We start from the raw sequence: 17,343 nt of genomic DNA, 5'->3' as shown, positions 1-17,343 counted from the left end.
GTTTGTTGAGAGAGAATTAAGACCTCCTCTTCCTCCACTCGTTACCTGTATTAATGGCACCTGTTTGAACTTGTTATCAGTATAAAAGACACCTGACCACAACTCAAACAGTCACACTTCCAAACTCCAATGGCCAAGACAAAGAAGCTGTCAAAGGACACCAGAAACAAAATTGTAGACCTGCACCAGGCTGGGAAGACTGAATCTGCAATAGGTAAGCAGCTTGGTTTGAAGAAATCAACTGTGGGAGCAATTATTAGGAAATGGAAGACATACAAGACCACTGATAATCTCCTCGATCTGGGCTCCACGCAAATCTCACCCCCGTGGTCAAAATGATCACAAGAACGGTGAGCAAAAATCCCAGAACCACACGGGGGACCTAGTGAATGACCTGCAGAGAGCTTGGACCAAAGTAACAAAGCCTACCATCAGTAACACACTACGCCGCCAGGGACTCAAATCTTGCAGTGCCAGACGTGTCCCCCTGCTTAAGCCAGTACATGTCCAGGCCCGTCTGCAAGTTTGCTAGAGAGCATTTGGATGATCCAGAAGAAGATTGGGAGAATGTCATATGGTCAATGAAACCAAAAATAGAACCTTTTGGTAAAAACTCAACTCGTTGGTTGGAGGACAAAGAATGCTGAGTTGCATCCAAAGACACCATACCTACTGTGAAGCATGGGGTGGAAACATCATGCTTTGAGGCTGTTTTTCTGCAAAGGGACCAGGACGACTGATCCGTGAAAGGAAAGAATGAATGGGCCATGTATCGTGAGATTTTGAGTGAAAACCTCCTTCCATCAGCAAGGGCATTGAAGATTAAACGTGGCTGGGTCTTTCAGCATGACAAGATCCCAAACACAGCGCCCGGCAACGAAGGAGTGGCTTCGTAAGAAGCATTTCAAGGTCCTGGATGGGCCTAGCCAGTCTCCAGATCTCAACCCCATAGAAAATCTTTGGAGGGAGTTGAAAGTCCGTGTTGCCCAGCAACACCCCAAAACATCACTGCTCTAGAGGAGATCTGCATGGAGGAATGGGCCAAAATACCAGCAACAGTGTGTGAAAACCTTGTAAGACATACAGAAAACGTTTGACCTCTGTCATTGCAACAAAGGTATATAACAAAGTTTGAGATAAACTTTTGTTATTGACCAAATACTTATTTTCCACCATAATTTGCAAATAAATTCATAAAAATCCTACAATGTGATTTTCTGAATTTTTTCTCATTTTGTCTGTCATAGTTGAAGTGTACCTATGATGAAAATTACAGGCCTCTCTCATCTTTTTAAGTGGGAGAACTTGCACAATTGGTGGCTGACTAAATACTTTTTTGCCCCACTGTATATGCCAATTATGTGATGATCCGACCGCATTCTGTACCTTATCAATACTTTTGTAACCTTTGGTGCCAGAGAGAATGACATAAGAAAGTAGTCAAGACAACTAGCTTGACAAAGCCTAAATCTCACTAGGTCAGGGTATTTAAGTTTCCATAAATCCACTAATTCCAATATAGCCATGACATTCATGATTTCCTTAAGTGCCTGAGGGTGATAGTTTGTTGTGTGACTTCTACTTCTTGCTTCGGGAAGAGTGGGGGCTGATACCCCATGGAGTACTCAAAGGGGGAGAGTCCAATGGCCGAGCAGGGAAGAGTGTTCATAGAATACTCCACCCACACCAGTTGCTGGCTCCAGTTGGTGGGGTTAGTAGAGATGAGACACCAAGTGTCGTTTCCATGTCTTGATTGGCTCGCTCCGACTGGCCGTTGGATTGGGGATGAAACCCGGAGGACAGGCTGGCCGATGACACGATAAGGGTGCAGAACGCCTTCCAGAATCTGGACGAGAACTGAGGTCCCTGATCAGAGACAATGTCGACCGGGAGTCCATGGATTCGGAAGACGTGCTGCACCGTGGGCTGGGCCGTTTACATTGTCGGAGGAAAGCCAGGGTTTGACGGGCACCAGGATGCCTGGAGGAGTGAGCCCATTRCAGGACCTGAGACAGGCCGAATCAGGGACGAACATCCGGTTAGCCAGGCCCCCCCCAGAGTTCTGGCGCTTGGCTGGGTGGAGGTATTCTAAATTCTTATGATCAGTCCACACCAAAAAATGAATGTTCTGCCCCTTCCAGCCAGTGCCTCCACTCCCCAAGCACCATCTTAACTGCCAGAAGTTCCTGTTTCCCAAAATCATAGTTCCTTTCCACGGAATTGAGACGATGGGACAAGAAGGCACAGGGATGAAGCTTTTGGTCCTGGACAGACCGTTGGGACAGGACGGCCCCCACTCCCACATCAGAAGCGTCGACCTCAACCACAAACTGACGGGCCGGATGAGGATGGATGAGGATGGATGAGGATGGGGGCTGTGGTGAACCGCTGCTATAGGTCCACAAATGCCCTGTCAACAGCTGGGGACCATGTGAACGGTACCTTGGATAAGGCGAGTGCAGAGAGGGGAGCCGCCAGGATGCTGTTGCCCCAAATGAAACAGTATTAGAAATTAGCACACCCCAGAAACCGTTGTAGCTGCACCCTGGACGTGGGTTGGGGCCAATCCACCACCTCCCTCACCTTTTCAGGATCCATCTGGACATTCCCTTCAGCGATGACGTATCCCAGGGAGAAGATAGTTYAGCGGTGAAAATCGCACTTCTCTGCCTTCACAAACAATTGAATCTGATCAGCCTGTCAGGAATGGAGTACTTGGTACCCACCCTATATATTGAAATATTATCCATAAAACAAGAAGTGTCCCTTAGAATTATATACATATCAGTTATGCATCATGRTAGCATGAAATCTACTATCCCTTAGTGTAGCAATCAATAAAAATATATGTCCACCGTGGGCTCTGCCGCCTCAACCATCCACTCCTATTTATAGAGTTTATTTTGTGATCTCGACAAAACAACTCTTGTTATGTTGTGACCATGAGATAAATAAGTTGTGATCTTGACATAACGAGGGAATTGTTTTTGTATTCATATGTCCTCTCTAGACTTCCGTAGATAATGGATAGGCTATCCTAGTGTTACCTTTGGTCCCTGCCCATCAACTCCTCCCCAGGCTACTGGGCTTTGCTGGCAGGGACTCATGGAGGGATTKATAAATTGACAATGAATGAGGAATCATCTAAGTAAATATGACTGTGAGAAAATCAAAGAAATGCATACGTTTTTTWWWTTTTTTTTTACTTGGTACTGTTCTTTGCTTATGTTGATTTCCTTGAACAATTAAAAAACGCCTTTCGAATTGAACAAGCTGTTTTGTCCTGCACTGGTCGCTGTACCATAGAAAATCGAAGTGCATGCTGGGGACTGCGTGAGTTTATTTTTTTTCGGGCGGAGATAATGTTGTTTGCACAAATGGTAGCAAGCAATTTCCATTYWTAGAAGTTTGTATTGCATGTTTATTGTACAAAATTACTATTATGTGTCCTCTACTATTGTTCAGTTTTATTGACACTAGGCAGCTATTTGATGACTAAGTTGCGTCATCCTTCGTAGTAGCAAATGTGTCATCTAGCTAACGTTAGCCAGCTAGCTTCCCAACCGCAGAGTTAAACATTTGAAATTAATGTTTTTATACTAACGTTGGCTAAACCTGCCATTACTGGGGGTCATTTCGGAAGGTATTATTATGTATGAACTATGAACTTTGCTCGTGCAAGACATGCCCAGCTGATTTCGACGTTAACAGAATAGACTGTAGAGAGACTAGCTAACATTAGCTAGTATCCGCTAGCTAGCTAACAGTGATTGGTTTCCAAGCACCCAAGTCCATCTTGAATAGGCACACAGCTACAACAGAGACAATGGATGAGAGCCCAGAAGCTGCTGTGGACAACGATGACCTTGTTATTATTGTGGAAAACGAGGCAGAGAGCTTGCCAGCTGAAGAGGAGAGGGCGAAACAGCTAGGAGGTAGCCTCGGTCTCATGGACACTTGCCCTGTCTGCAAGTTGAATTTCCACAACAGAGAGCCGAAACTTCTGCCATGCCTCCACTCTTTCTGCAATAAGTGTCTTCCACCTCCTTCAAGGAACTTAATCAACACTGAACAACGGCGCGACCCGCAACTTCAAGTGGACAACTCGAAACCACGTGAGATCCGTCAATTTGTTTATCGGAAAGTTGATAACTGTACTGTAGTCACACTACTAGTCACTGAAGTGCAGGATAATCATTGCAACTTTTCATTAAAACGCAGATTTATTTTGTAACTTGGCCTTACTGGATTTTTWAAATCGTCTGTCAGATTGGTTGTAATATTAATTGATGCCTTACTAATTTCTGTGTATGTTATTCCACTGGTTCCAGTCAATGTGATRCGCTGCCCAGTGTGTCGACAAGAGTGCTGGGAGGTSGAGGTGCTCGATAACTTCTTTGTGAAGGACTCTGTGGAGGTTCCCAGCAGCACAGTGGAGAAGACCAGTCAGGTGCGTTAATATTGGTTACCAGGAAGGGTCTCAAATGGGGAAAACATTTTTCAGATGGTGAYTCCTTGTCTGGTAAAGTGCTTACTGACCGAGACCCAGGACACTTACAGTGCCTTTAGAAAGTATTCATACCCCTTGACTTATTCCATATTTTGTCGTGTTACAGCTTTAATTCAAAATGGATTTAATATATTTTTTCTCACCCATCTTTCCACATTACCCCATAATGACAAAGTAAAAACATGAAAATTAAATACAGAACTACCTCATTTACATAAGTATTCACACCCTTGAGTCAATACTTTGTAGAAACAGCGATTACAGTTTTGAGTCTTTCTGAGTATGACTTTAAGAGCTTTCCACACCTGGATTGTGCAACATTTGCCCATTATCCTTTTCAAAATTCTTCAAGCTCTGTCAAATTGGTTGTTGATCATTGCTAGACAACCATTTTCAGGTCTTGCCATAGATTTTCAAGTGGATTTAAGTCAAAACTTGAACTTGGCACTCAAGAACGTTCACTGTCTTATTGGTATGAAACTCCTGTGTAGATTTGGCCTTGTGTTTGAGGTTGTCCTGCTGAAATGTGAATTCATCTCCCAGTGTCTGTTTGGAGATTTTCCTCTAGGATTTTGCCTGTGCTCAGTAAAAAAAATTCTCGTGTTGTTTTCAATTTGCCCCAAATATAACACTTTGAATTCAGGGCAAAATGTTAATTGCCACATTTTTTGCAGTATTACTTTAGTGCCTTGTTGCAAACATGATGCATATTTTGGAAAATTTTTGTTCTCTACAGGTTTCCTTTTCACTCTGTCAATTAGSTTAGTTTTGTGGAGTAACTAAGATGTTGTTCCATCCTCAGTTTACCCCTTTCACAGCCATTAAACTCTAACTGTTAGTCACTTTCGGCCTCATGGTGAAATCCCTGAGAGGTTTCCTTCCTCTCCGGCAACTGAGTTAGGAAAGATGCCTGTATCTTTGTAGTGACGTGTGTATTGATAGACGATCAAAAGTATAAATATTTACTTCATCGTMATCAAAGGGATATTCAATGTCTGCTTTTTTATATTGACCCATCTACTAATAGAGGTGCCCTACTTTGCGAGGCATTGGAAAACCTCCCTGGTCTTTTGTGATTTTATCTGTGTTTGAAATTCACTGCTCAACTGAGGGACCTTACAGATAATTGTGGGGTACAGAGATGAGGAATTCATTAAAAAATCATGTTAAACAGTGAGTCCATACAACTTATGTGACTTGTTAATAAAAWWTTTACTCCTGYACTTATTTAGGTGAGTGACAACAAATCTCTATTTAATTAAATGCAGGCTGTAACACAACAAAATGTGGAATAAGTCAAGGAGTGTGAATACTTTCTGAAGGCACTGTATACCATGTGTCACCACTGAAGCGTTGCCTTGCATAGGACTAAAATCATGGATTCACGTAAAGGCAAGTTCTTGCTCATATGTTCTACCTTCCCAATTTCCAGGTGTGTATGAGTTGTGATGACAACACAGAGGCCACGGGGTTCTGTGTGGAGTGTGTGGAGTTCCTGTGTGTGACGTGTATTGAGGCCCACCAGCGAGTCAAGTTCACCAGGGATCATACCATACGGCAGAAGGAGGAGATGTCCCCAGGTAGCCTACTCTATGAAAATATGGCTTTCTGAATTGTATACTGTAAGAAAATAGAATGCCAAGGAAGGTGGTAGGTAGGAGCTGCACAACTAAATCCTATGAAACCGAATCACAAATATGTAGATAGGTAAATGCGTAGTGATTTATTTTCTTCTAGGCTAAATTCTTGTCTTATTCCAGAGGCTGTTGGTGCAACCACACAGAAGCCAGTGTTTTGTGACATCCACAAGCAGGAGCCCCTCAAGCTGTTCTGTGAGACCTGCGACCGTCTCACATGCAGAGACTGTCAGCTGCTCAAGCACAAGGACCACAAGTATGARCACATTTATTTACTCACCCTTTATTTATTTTGGAGTGGCGCAGCGGTCTAAGGCACTGCATCACAGTGCTAGAGGCATCACTACAGACCCTGGTTCAATCCKGGGCTGTATCACAACCGGCCGTGATCGGGAGTCCCATAGGGCGGTGCACAATTGGCCCAGCGTCATCCTGGTTAGGGTTTGGCCYGTGTAGGCCGTTATTSTAAATAAGAATTTGTTCTTAACTGACTTGCCTAGTTAAATAAATATAAACATATGTTTCCAGGTTAGTGTCAGAGAATCTCTTTTATCGTGCTTAGCTACCATAAAGGGATACTTTGTGATTTTGACAATGAGGCCCCTTATCTACTTCCCCAGAGTCAGATGAACTAGTGGATACCATTCTTATGTCTCTGTGTCCAGTATGAAGGAAGTTGGTTTCGCAAGCCAATGCTATCTAGTGTTAGCTCAATGACGAAGTCTATGTGCATCCGCTAGCACTAACTAAGTCACTCTGGATAAGCACGTCTGCTAAATGACTTAAATGTAACGAGACCTACCTTTCAGACGCCTGAGTTGAAACCTTCAATAGTCCATATTATGCTCAAACTGATTGTATATTTTTAAGTATTATTTTTGTACCTGTGCTTCATGTGTTGGTGTTAATCCTCTGTGTAAAGGGGATTTTCAGGTGAACAAAAAGGAGAGCAGTCGTTGATAATATCAATAAAATAAAATAAATCTGGTTTATTACAGAAATTCAGAGAGATCACCTTCAGTGAGGACCTCTAAATATACACTGCTCAAAAAAATAAAGGGAACACTTAAACAACACAATGTAACTCCAAGTCTTCCTATGCTTCCTGGCTGATGTTTTGGTCACTTTTGAATGCTGGCGTTGCTTTCACTCTAGTGGTAGCATGAGACAGAGTCTACAACCCACACAAGTGGCTCAGGTAGTGCAGCTCGTCCAGGATGGCACATCAATGCGAGCTGTGGCAGGAAGGTTTGCTGTGTCTGTCAGCGTAGTGTCCAGAGCATGGAGGCGCTACCAGGAGACAGGCCAGTACATCAGGAGACGTGGAGGAGGCCGTAGGAGGGCAACAACCCAGCAGCAGGACCGCTACCTCCGCCTTTGTGCAAGGAGGAGCAGGAGGAGCACTGCCAGAGCCCTGCAAAATGACCTCCAGCAGGCCACAAATGTGCATGTGTCTGCTCAAACGGTCAGAAACAGACTCTGTGAGGGTGGTATGAGGGCCCGACGTCCACAGGTGGGGGTTGTGCTTACAGCCCAACACCGGGCAGGACGTTTGGCATTTGCCAGAGAACACCAAGATTGGCAAATTCGCCACTGGCGCCCTGTGCTGTTCACAGATGAAAGCAGGTTCACACTGAGCACGTGACAGACGTGACAGAGTCTGGAGATGCCGTGGAGAACGTTCTGCTGCCTGCAACATCCTCAAGCATGACTGGTTTGGCGGTGGGTCAGTCATGGTGTGGGGTGGCATTTCTTTGGGGGGCCGCACAGCCCTCCATGTGCTCGCCAGTGGTAGCCTGACTGCCATTAGGTACCGAGATGAGATCCTCAGACCCCTTGTGAGATCATATGCTGGTGCGGTTGGCCTCCTGGGTTCCTCCTAATGCAAGACAATGCTAGACCTCATGTGGCTGGAGTGTGTCAGCAGTTCCTGCAAGAGGAAGGCATTGATGCAATGGACTGGCCCGCCCGTTCCCCAGACCTGAATCCAATTGAGCACATCTGGGACATCATGTCTCGCTCCATCCACCAACGCCACGTTGCACCACAGACTGTCCAGGAGTTGGCGGATGCTTTAGTCCAGGTCTGGGAGGAGATCCCTCAGGAGACCATCCGCCACCTCATCAGGAGCATGCCCAGGCGTTGTAGGGAGGTCATACAGGCACGTGGAGGCCACACACACTACTGAGCCTKATTTTGACTTGTTTTAAGYACATTACATCAAAGTTGGATCAGCCTGTAGTGTGGTTTTCCACTTTAATTTTGAGTGTGACTCCAAATCCAGACCTCCATGGGTTGATAAATTTGATTTCCATTGATKATTTTTGTGTGATTTTGTTGTCAGCACATTCAACTATGTAAAGAAAAAAGTATTTAATAAGAATATTTCATTCATTCAGARCGAGGATGTGTTATTTTAGTGTTCCCTTTATTTTTTTGAGCAGTGTATATTAATCACACAGCACCGAAGGTTCTGTAAACACAGCCCAAGAGGCTTGTAGGAGGTCACATCAGCTGCTACAGAATCTGTGTCACAGATACATTACATTATCAGTGTGCCCTATACTCAGTCAAACTTTAACCATAACATTCAGCACTGGCAGACATTTGATACTGACASTTAAACAGGTCAAKGGTCGGAACATCAACTTATACTCAACAAAAATATAAGTGCAACATGTAAAGTGTTGGGTGTCGGTCCCATGTTTCATGAGCTGAAATAAAAGATACCATGAATTTTCCATATGCACAGAAAGCTTATTTCTCTCAAATTTTGTGCACATTTGTTTACATCCCTGTTAGTGAGCATTTCTTCTTTGCGAAGATAATCCATCCACCTGACAGGTGTGGTGTATCAAGAAGTTGATTAAACAGCATGATCATTACACAGGTGAACCTTGTGCTGGGGACAATAAAAGMCCACTCTAAAATGTGCAGTTTTGTCTCACAACACAATGTTACAGATGTCTCAAATTGAGGGAGCATGCAATTAGCATGCTGACTYCAGGAATGTCTACTTGAGTTGTTGCCAGAGAATTGAATGTTAATTTCTCTACCATAAGCCACCTCCAATGTTGTTTAGAGAATTTGGCAGTATGACAAACCTGCATCACAACTGCAGACCATGTGTAACCACGCCAGCCCAGGACCTCCATATCCGGCTTCCTGAYACTYAGTAGTATTTCTGTCTGTAATTAATCTCTTGTGGGTGAAAACACATTCTGATTGGTTGTGCCTGGCTCCCCAGTTGGTGGGCCTGGCTCCCAAGTGCCCACCCATGGCTGAGCCCCCTGCTCAGTCATGTGAAATCCATAGATTAGGGCCTAATCATTTATTTTAATTGACTGATTTCCTTATGAGCTGTAACGCAGTCAAATTGTTATAGCAGATAGTCTATAATTAACAGGCGCAAAATGACTTAAATATGGTACTTTAACATACGTGATTACCTCCTGTTTCCCTTCCCCAAGGGAACGCATCTGTCTGCATCTCCCTGCACATAGTCATGTTTTTTACATATCAATCCATATCARCAGTAAATCAAATACAGGAAAAMAATTACTCAATTTCCCATTACTCTGCATACCTTGTCTCTCCAGTTACCAGTTCCTTGAAGATGCCTACAGAAACCACAGGCAACACCTGGAAAACATGACACATCAGCTACAGGAGAAGAGGAAAGCCATAGAAGAAGTGTCCAACTGCATCAACAATGGGTAACTTATTACATACTCTAAACATGCAAACTAAACTCACATGTTATGTTATGTACATAGACAAGGTCAATAGCATGATTGACTACAGGCAAACTCATAATTTCCTTTTCTWCTTRTATCTTTATTCTTTCAGACTCCAGCAAGTCGATGAAAACCGCAAGTCTGTCACCAATGAGATAAAGAAGTCAATTTGCAACTTGATCATGGAGATCAACAGAAAGGGAAAAATCTTGGTCAATCAACTTGAGGTATGGTTGTTAAATAGGACATGAGCAATCATGTTGTCATTCCACCACATAATTAAATAATGTACACTTCTGCTGACATGGCTCTAATTACACTATGTGAGCATATTTGTAAGTAGCTTTGTGCTAATCATGGTGGTTGTTTCAGACACTGACGAAGGACCACGAGGTCGGACTGAAGAAACAACAAGAAGATGTCAGCCACCTGACCAGACATCTAGATCACGTCATCAACTTCACCAAGTGGGCCACAGCCAGTCACAGTGGCACAGCTCTGCTGTACTGCAAGAGACTGGTAGGAACCATAACTTTCACTGTGGAGTTGGTTTTAATTTGGCCTACCTTTTAAACCCACGAGGGAAAATGTTGACCTAAATTGTTCAGACAGCTCTGTGGAAATACACATTAACTGAATTTGAGTGATTCAGAAACCTTTTCTTTCAGATTCTTTGCCAAATCCATTACCTAATGAGGGCCAACTGCAACGCATCCATCGTCCCTCAGAGCTCAGTCCGCTTCCAGTGTCGCTCCGGTTTCTGGGCCTCAAATGTCGACCTTGGTAAGAACGCTGAAACTTCAGTTCTGACGGATACTGTAGGCCTAAGCCAAAATAATCCCCATGATGTTAAATGCAGACCTTGTTGAACTAATGTTTGTTCATGTTTCTGTGCATTTCCTAAGGGTCTTTAGCAGTAGAGAGAATTCCTGGTCGTCAGCCCACTTCCATTCAGCAGGGCTTCCCTCCTGGCCACCCCAGCCAGCCTGGCCCCGGCCCTAGGGTAGAGGGCCCTCCCGGGGCCTTCCCTCCAGGCTCCTCCGCTCACCAGCGTGGGAGCACCCTGGCCCAGCTCCAGCTGCAGGTAGAGAAGCTTGCCCAGCACCCCAACAGGGCTGGACAGCCCCCTCCCAACCATTGGTCCTGGTACCAGCAGGGTCTGAAGCTCCCAGGCCCGGGGCCAGGTCCAGGGGGCCCACCTCCACAGAGGCCCCACCAGGGGGGTTCTCCATCGCAGGGTCCCCCCAACATGGTCCAGATCCAGCAGCCAGGCCGGAGTTACGGKCCCCCCGGCCCCCAAACCCATCCCAACCCCAGGAGCCCCACCTCTATGCTGCAAAATGCAGGCTTCCCTCCTCAGGTATGTGTGTGATTTCTTTTTCGTTTTTTTCCTAATCCCTTTTTGAAGTTGTAGATTTGCTCTTTGCTGTTATCCGACACTGAGTCACTGAGAACATGCTATTTCAGTTATGATAAAATGGAGACAAGCTGATGCAGAGGAACCAATTCTGATTTATATGTTTACTGAGTTGTGTTATTGTCTTTTTWATTTTTTTTGTCGTAATTGCAAGATTTGTGAAAAATGCTTGCCTCTGAKGTTTGTGCCATATCTCATTCTAGTCTCTAAGGGATCTCATCCACAACTCCAGCTTCCCTCCCAAACCAATGGATGTGCTACAGGGTACCTCCCGCTACTCTCATGCACCTCCTAACACAGGACCCATCAGCACTCAAGCCTCTATACACCAGGTATATGCGGATTCCTATAAACTGAAGCTGAAGCTCATTATTTAATGTACTTACATGTATTTTATGTCTCTGGTTGTGTATTTACCACACACACAAACAAACAAACGAGAAATAAAGTAACTCTTTGTTGTTGTTCTCAGCGTAACATGATGGAAGCTGCACAACTGAGGAGGAGTGACCCCAGTGGATCTTCATCATTGTCCATGTCCAACCCCAGAGCTAGTTATGCTCCGAGCCTAGCCACTGCCTTCCCAGACAGACATTGTAGGCATCTCACCCTCACACTTCCCTCATTTGTTAGATGCAAAACAAACTTGAAATATAATTAAATCAGCTATTCATGCCCAATCATAAATGTATCTCAATTTAACCCATTTCTCTTTCTCCTTTCAGCACAAGGAAGACAGAATTCCCCCATGTCCAAATCTTCCTCCTCTGAAGCCAACATAGGGTAGGTGAACCCCAGTATGTACCGTGTGGTTGATGTGTTCCTGGTTGTAATATCTGTGGTTCTGTGTTGAAGGTCTGCTTCCTGGAAGCGCACAGAGCCTCATGCTGCGGCTCCCCCCTCAGCTAAGCGGAGGCGAAGGTCGTCCCCCGGACCAATCATCGTCATCAAGGACGAACCAGAGGACGATGACGAAGTCAGCTTTGTAAGTATGACTGCATGTAATCTGTGTGCCTTTGAAATATGTATATTCTATACAATCATATATGAACGATAGAATCTCCCTAGTGTCTCTTCTATCTTCCAGGTGCAGTCTAGTGTTGGAGCCTCAGCCAGCCTGCCAGACAGCAGTACAGGCATCCAGCCCAAGCCCCAGCAGCAGTATCTCCCAGCACCCATGGTGGAGCCCCAGCTAGAGCCAGAGCCCCAGCTAGAGCCAGAGCCCCAGCTAGAGCTAGAGCCAGAGCCCCAGCTAGAGCCAGAGCCCCAGCTAGAGCCAGAGCCCCAGCTAGAGCTCCAGCTAGAGCCAGAGGCCCAGCTAGAGCCAGAGGCCCAGCTAGAGCCAGAGGCCCAGCTAGAGCCAGAGGCCCAGCTAGAGCCAGAGGCCCAGCTAGAGCCAGAGGCCCAGCCAGAGCTAGAGCCAGAGGCCCAGCCAGAGACCCAGGTAGAGCTAGAGGCAGACCCCCAACCAGACCGAGAAAAGGCCCCAGGTGTCCCTGAAGATGACCCGAATGAAGACTGGTGCGCCGCATGTCAGAATGGGGGAGAAGTGCTCTGCTGTGACAGATGTCCCAAAGTCTTCCATCTGAACTGTCATATACCTTCACTTAGAGAGTCTCCCAGGTAATTAACACCTACTTTAACATTTCTATGCACCACTCACAGCTGCACAGTCCTGCCTGCTCTGCCTGTTACATTTAATACAGCTGTCTCTGAAGGGTGATACGTGTGCAGTACCTTGTAATATAAACTGGGAATTGTTTACCCCCAAAGTGAGACAAGAGACTGCAATATTGTGAATTCACTAACCCCCCTGTGTGTCTGTGTTTCCAGTGGTGAGTGGTTCTGTTCGTTCTGTCGTGACCTGGCCAGTCCTGAGATGGAGTATAACCCAGATAGCCAGGGAGAATCACCAGCCATGAAGGAAGAGCCAGGATCAGAGAGATTCCCTCCAGTTGATAAGAGGAAATGTGAGAGACTGTTGCTCTGCATCTACTGCAACGAGTTCAGTACAGATTTCCAGGAGCCTGCCTCACCGTTGGTAAGAATGCAAATACCCTATAGAACATTTTTGCTCTATGGTTTTAATTCAATCAATACGATACGACTTTGTCTATCAAGTCAGAAAATTGTCTTAACTCCCAATCCCCAGACACCACACCATTCATTTTGGATAATTTATCACAGTTAAGTAATGATGCTTCCCCCATCTATATCCAGTCAGTCCCAGAGTATAAGGAGCTGATTGAGACTCCAATGGACCTGTCTATAGTGAAGAGCAGGCTGGAGTCTAAGGAGAGCCCACGTTACTGCAGTGCTGAGGAGTTTGTCAAGGATGTCAGGCTCATATTCAGGAACTGTGCAAAGTATTACCAGGTACGGCAAGACTACACGACACACAATATGACGCACTTGGGTTGGATTATGGTGCTTGCTTACAACGCTAGGATTCACATTTTGTATTTGCATTGGACCACAAAACTGAAAATGCCCTGGTTTCCCAGACCCAGGTTAAGCCTATTTAGAATGGACTAAAAGTATGCTCAAAGTCCAGTAGAAGGCTTATTTCAGAAACCAGCCCTAAAATGTGTTGACAAAATTGAGACACACACCACTTGTTTGTTTAATTAGAGATATACGTAGCATACATCGATGTGCTTGCTTTCCTGTCTTATTCCCTATGATAGTGCTGTCTGTGCTTTCGCTTCTGCTTTGCTTGCTCTTTGAGCTCGGGTAGTTGTAAAGCACTTTGTGACAACTACTGATGTAAAAAGGGCTTTATAAAATACATTTGTTTGATTGACAGGCAGACACTGAGGTGGGAGGTGCAGGACTGAGCCTGGAGGAGTACTTTGAAGAGCAGCTGAAGCTCCTCTACCAAGACAGGAGCTTCCCTGGGGGCAGAGAGGAGGGCATGATACCCCCTGTGGAGGACGAGATGGAAGAAGGGATGGAAGATGACGGGATGGCTCCTAACGAAGGGGATATGCCCCCAGTCGAGGACGATCTAACACCTGTTGAAGAAGGGATGCCTTCTATGGAGAAAGAAGGAACGGAAGAGGCTCCTGTGGAAGGAGGGATGGAGGAAGAAGGGATACCTCCTTTAGAAGAGAGCATGGAAGAGGAAGGGGAAGAGACTTCTCCAGTGAAAGGAGACTCACCACCTTCTGATGCTACTGAACCAGTAGATCCATCAACAAGGGGTGCATCATCACCCAACCTTCCCAGCAAGGATGCTCCTCAACCCCTCTCAGATACCCCAGACAACCCTCCCTGCGAGGAGGCCCCCCAACCCCTCTCAGATACCCCAGACAACCCTCCTGACACCAGCCCTGCTGCAGGCTTAGCCACAGAAAATGAGGGGACGACTAAAGAAGTGCGAGACGAAGCAGAAGAGGAATGATTCTTGTTCTTCCACTGTAAATTGGACGGACAATAAAGCTTTTAGAATTATCTATAGGTTCTGTTGTCTGAAAATACAGGGTGACCTCTTTGCTGCGTCATATACTTTTTGATATGATTTCCAATAATAAATAAACAGAACTGGGATGTTTAACAGGGTACAGAGGTGGACAATGAATGCACAAATGTTTGTCTTGTTACAAAGCAATGTAGCTACATGTATGAACTAATAATGCACAGACTGTTCTGTCTGCTGAGATTGAGAAGTTACAATCATGCTGTAACTGATGAACTTTCTACAATAACAATCATAACACAAATAATGTCCATTATTGATAAATTGTCTGCAATTTTCCATGTTGGCTTTTGTAAAGATGAATGCCATATAATACTGTATATTTAAAATAATGTAAGTGATTTTATTTATCCAAKTCTAAAGAAAAATAACTGCAAAGACAGAACTCCATGAAAACCATAGCCCTTACATCCCCGTCTTAACTCAAACGTTTTTGATAAAGGTCAATCATTTTTTTTAACTTTTATGTATAGTTGTGTTATAATTTAGTTAAATTCTAGGCTACTCTTGTACAGAACARTGTTAAGGAGGTATTCTGTAAGGTGGACTCAGCGATATAACATAGATGCAAAAGGCAAACAGCATAGTGGGWCAATTTCAGCGACAACTAAGAGCGCGCGGCTCAACATCTCCGCTGTTTTGATGCCCTGGCTACCGTGAAGCGAACTGTGTACATGAGCAGATACTGTGTGAGAGCCTTGTATCCGTTCATCTCAGTATCTGCTGTGCTGCTGGTGGCAATGTCATTTTTCTGAGTCTACCTTTAAGACTGTTCACTAGATTACAGGGATGTAAAATGAAAGTGCAGTGTTCTCGAATGGTGCTGCTTGATTTTTGGCATGTAAAGAGAACCAAATTGTAGCCCTCACTTTTCCTTCTTGCATGTTTTCTTGTTGCCTGGCTACCCAGACTTGGTCTGGCCAAACGCTACGGCCACMGACGTTATTTTTTCTCCACTATCAGTCTGGATCTGAGTACCTCCCCAACCCTTCACCGAATGCGAACACATTCGGGGCTGTCTGATTGGGCCAGAGCCAGAACACACGTGGATAAAGCATCCAGTTAGAAAAGGTGTAATTGACTTTGATACTCTGATTGGTTAGAGATGATCCAATCGATGAAGACTTTGTTTTGTACAACGCCRCTCATCGCCACCACAAGACTTKAATAGATGCTGTAAAGAGGTCAAAGCAGACTTTGGGGGATAGAAGGTTGCCAGATTGGTGCACAGTCAAAAAATCTGATCTAAKAAAGTGCATATTCGTCAAATCCGTCGTGATTGATGTATTGTAACAGGCCCACTGGTTACTAAAGTCTGATTTGGATTTATTTGGCTGCATAGCATTTAGAAGTAGTCCCTTTTCAGGTTTAGAAGTGACTGCTAAATACTAACTCCTGTTGGTATAAGCTGGTAGCATACAATAAAACCTGAATTAAACGCTCTCAAATAGCCACCTGTCCCTTTTAATAGCCAGGCAATGTTACACATTTCAGCAAATAAACGCCCCTTTCAAAGAAACGTAGGGTCTAAATTAATTGTTTACAGAGGTTCCATCAATGACCAAAAACAGTCAACAACTTCCMGAGTACAGACCCCCAAAAATTGCCCGATTGCCTTCTATTGGCAAAAGTAAGGACTGCTGAAAATGCACAGTCAAGGAGAATAATGTTGTTGTTTTTTAACAGAGGCATACTAAGACAAAATAAACTTGACACAATGTCTACATGATAACACAGTGTAGAAAATGAAGAAATGTATTAAAATGCTGTAAGTGAATGCTGGAATTAAACAATTAAATATGCAAATGAGCAAAAGCTGTGTGGATTAAGGAAAATAGATGCCTGGCTCACATTGAAGACTGCCTCAAGTAGATGCCTGTTGTCTTCAGTGATTTAAGCAAATAAACACTGGGCTATTGTGGTAGCCAGCATAGAGCAATCAGTGGTGTTAGTCAAAGTGTTTTTATTTTAKCATTTTATTTCARCTTTATTTAACCAGGTAGGCCAGTTGAGAACAAGTTCTCATTTACAACTGCGACCTGGCAAAGATAAAGCAAAGCAGTGCGACACAAACAACAACACAGAGTTACACATGGAATAAACAAACACACAGTCAATAACACAATAGAAAAAGTCTATATACAGTGTGTGCAAATGGCGTAAGGAGGTAAGGCAATAGATAGGCCGTGGTAGCGAAGTAATTACAATTTAGCAAATTAACACTGGAGTGATAGATGTGCAGATGATGATGTGCAAGTACATTTACATTTACATTTTAGTCATTTAGCAGACGCTCTTATCCAGAGCGACATACAGTAGAGTGCATACATTTTATTACATTTTTACATACTGAGACAAGGATATCCCTACTGGCCAAGAGCAGACGCTCTTATCCAGAGCGACTTACAGTAGAGTGCATACATTTTTATTACATTTATTGTATTTTTATTTTTCTTTACATACTGAGACAAGGATATCCCTACCGGCCAAACCCTCCCTAACCCGGACGACGCTATGCCAATTGTGCGTCGCCCCACGGATCTCCCGGTTGCGGCCGGCTGCGA

The 17,343-nt window shown here is 44.5% G+C and overlaps 1 protein-coding gene across 1 annotated transcript; it reads left to right on the top strand.

The window, feature by feature from the left end:
* The first annotated feature begins 3,323 nt into the window (after positions 1-3,323).
* Positions 3,324-16,721, top strand: LOC111951436 (transcription intermediary factor 1-alpha). The gene is made up of 17 exons (XM_070434784.1): positions 3,324-4,115; positions 4,332-4,450; positions 5,943-6,090; positions 6,271-6,403; positions 9,747-9,863; positions 9,997-10,111; positions 10,257-10,403; positions 10,553-10,667; positions 10,790-11,244; positions 11,505-11,633; positions 11,774-11,897; positions 12,027-12,084; positions 12,157-12,286; positions 12,389-12,924; positions 13,135-13,342; positions 13,522-13,677; positions 14,108-16,721. The coding sequence occupies exons 1-17, from the start codon at positions 3,827-3,829 to the stop codon at positions 14,702-14,704; spliced, it is 3,576 nt and encodes a 1,191-aa protein (XP_070290885.1). The 5' UTR covers positions 3,324-3,826; the 3' UTR covers positions 14,705-16,721.
* Positions 16,722-17,343: the final 622 nt, after the last annotated feature.

This window comes from Salvelinus sp. IW2-2015, linkage group LG3 (assembly GCF_002910315.2).
Source record: "Salvelinus sp. IW2-2015 linkage group LG3, ASM291031v2, whole genome shotgun sequence".
Classification (NCBI taxonomy): domain Eukaryota; kingdom Metazoa; phylum Chordata; class Actinopteri; order Salmoniformes; family Salmonidae; genus Salvelinus; species Salvelinus sp. IW2-2015.
The sequence above is the reverse complement of the archived record's forward strand: the minus strand, read 5'-3'. Positions and strand labels throughout refer to the sequence as shown.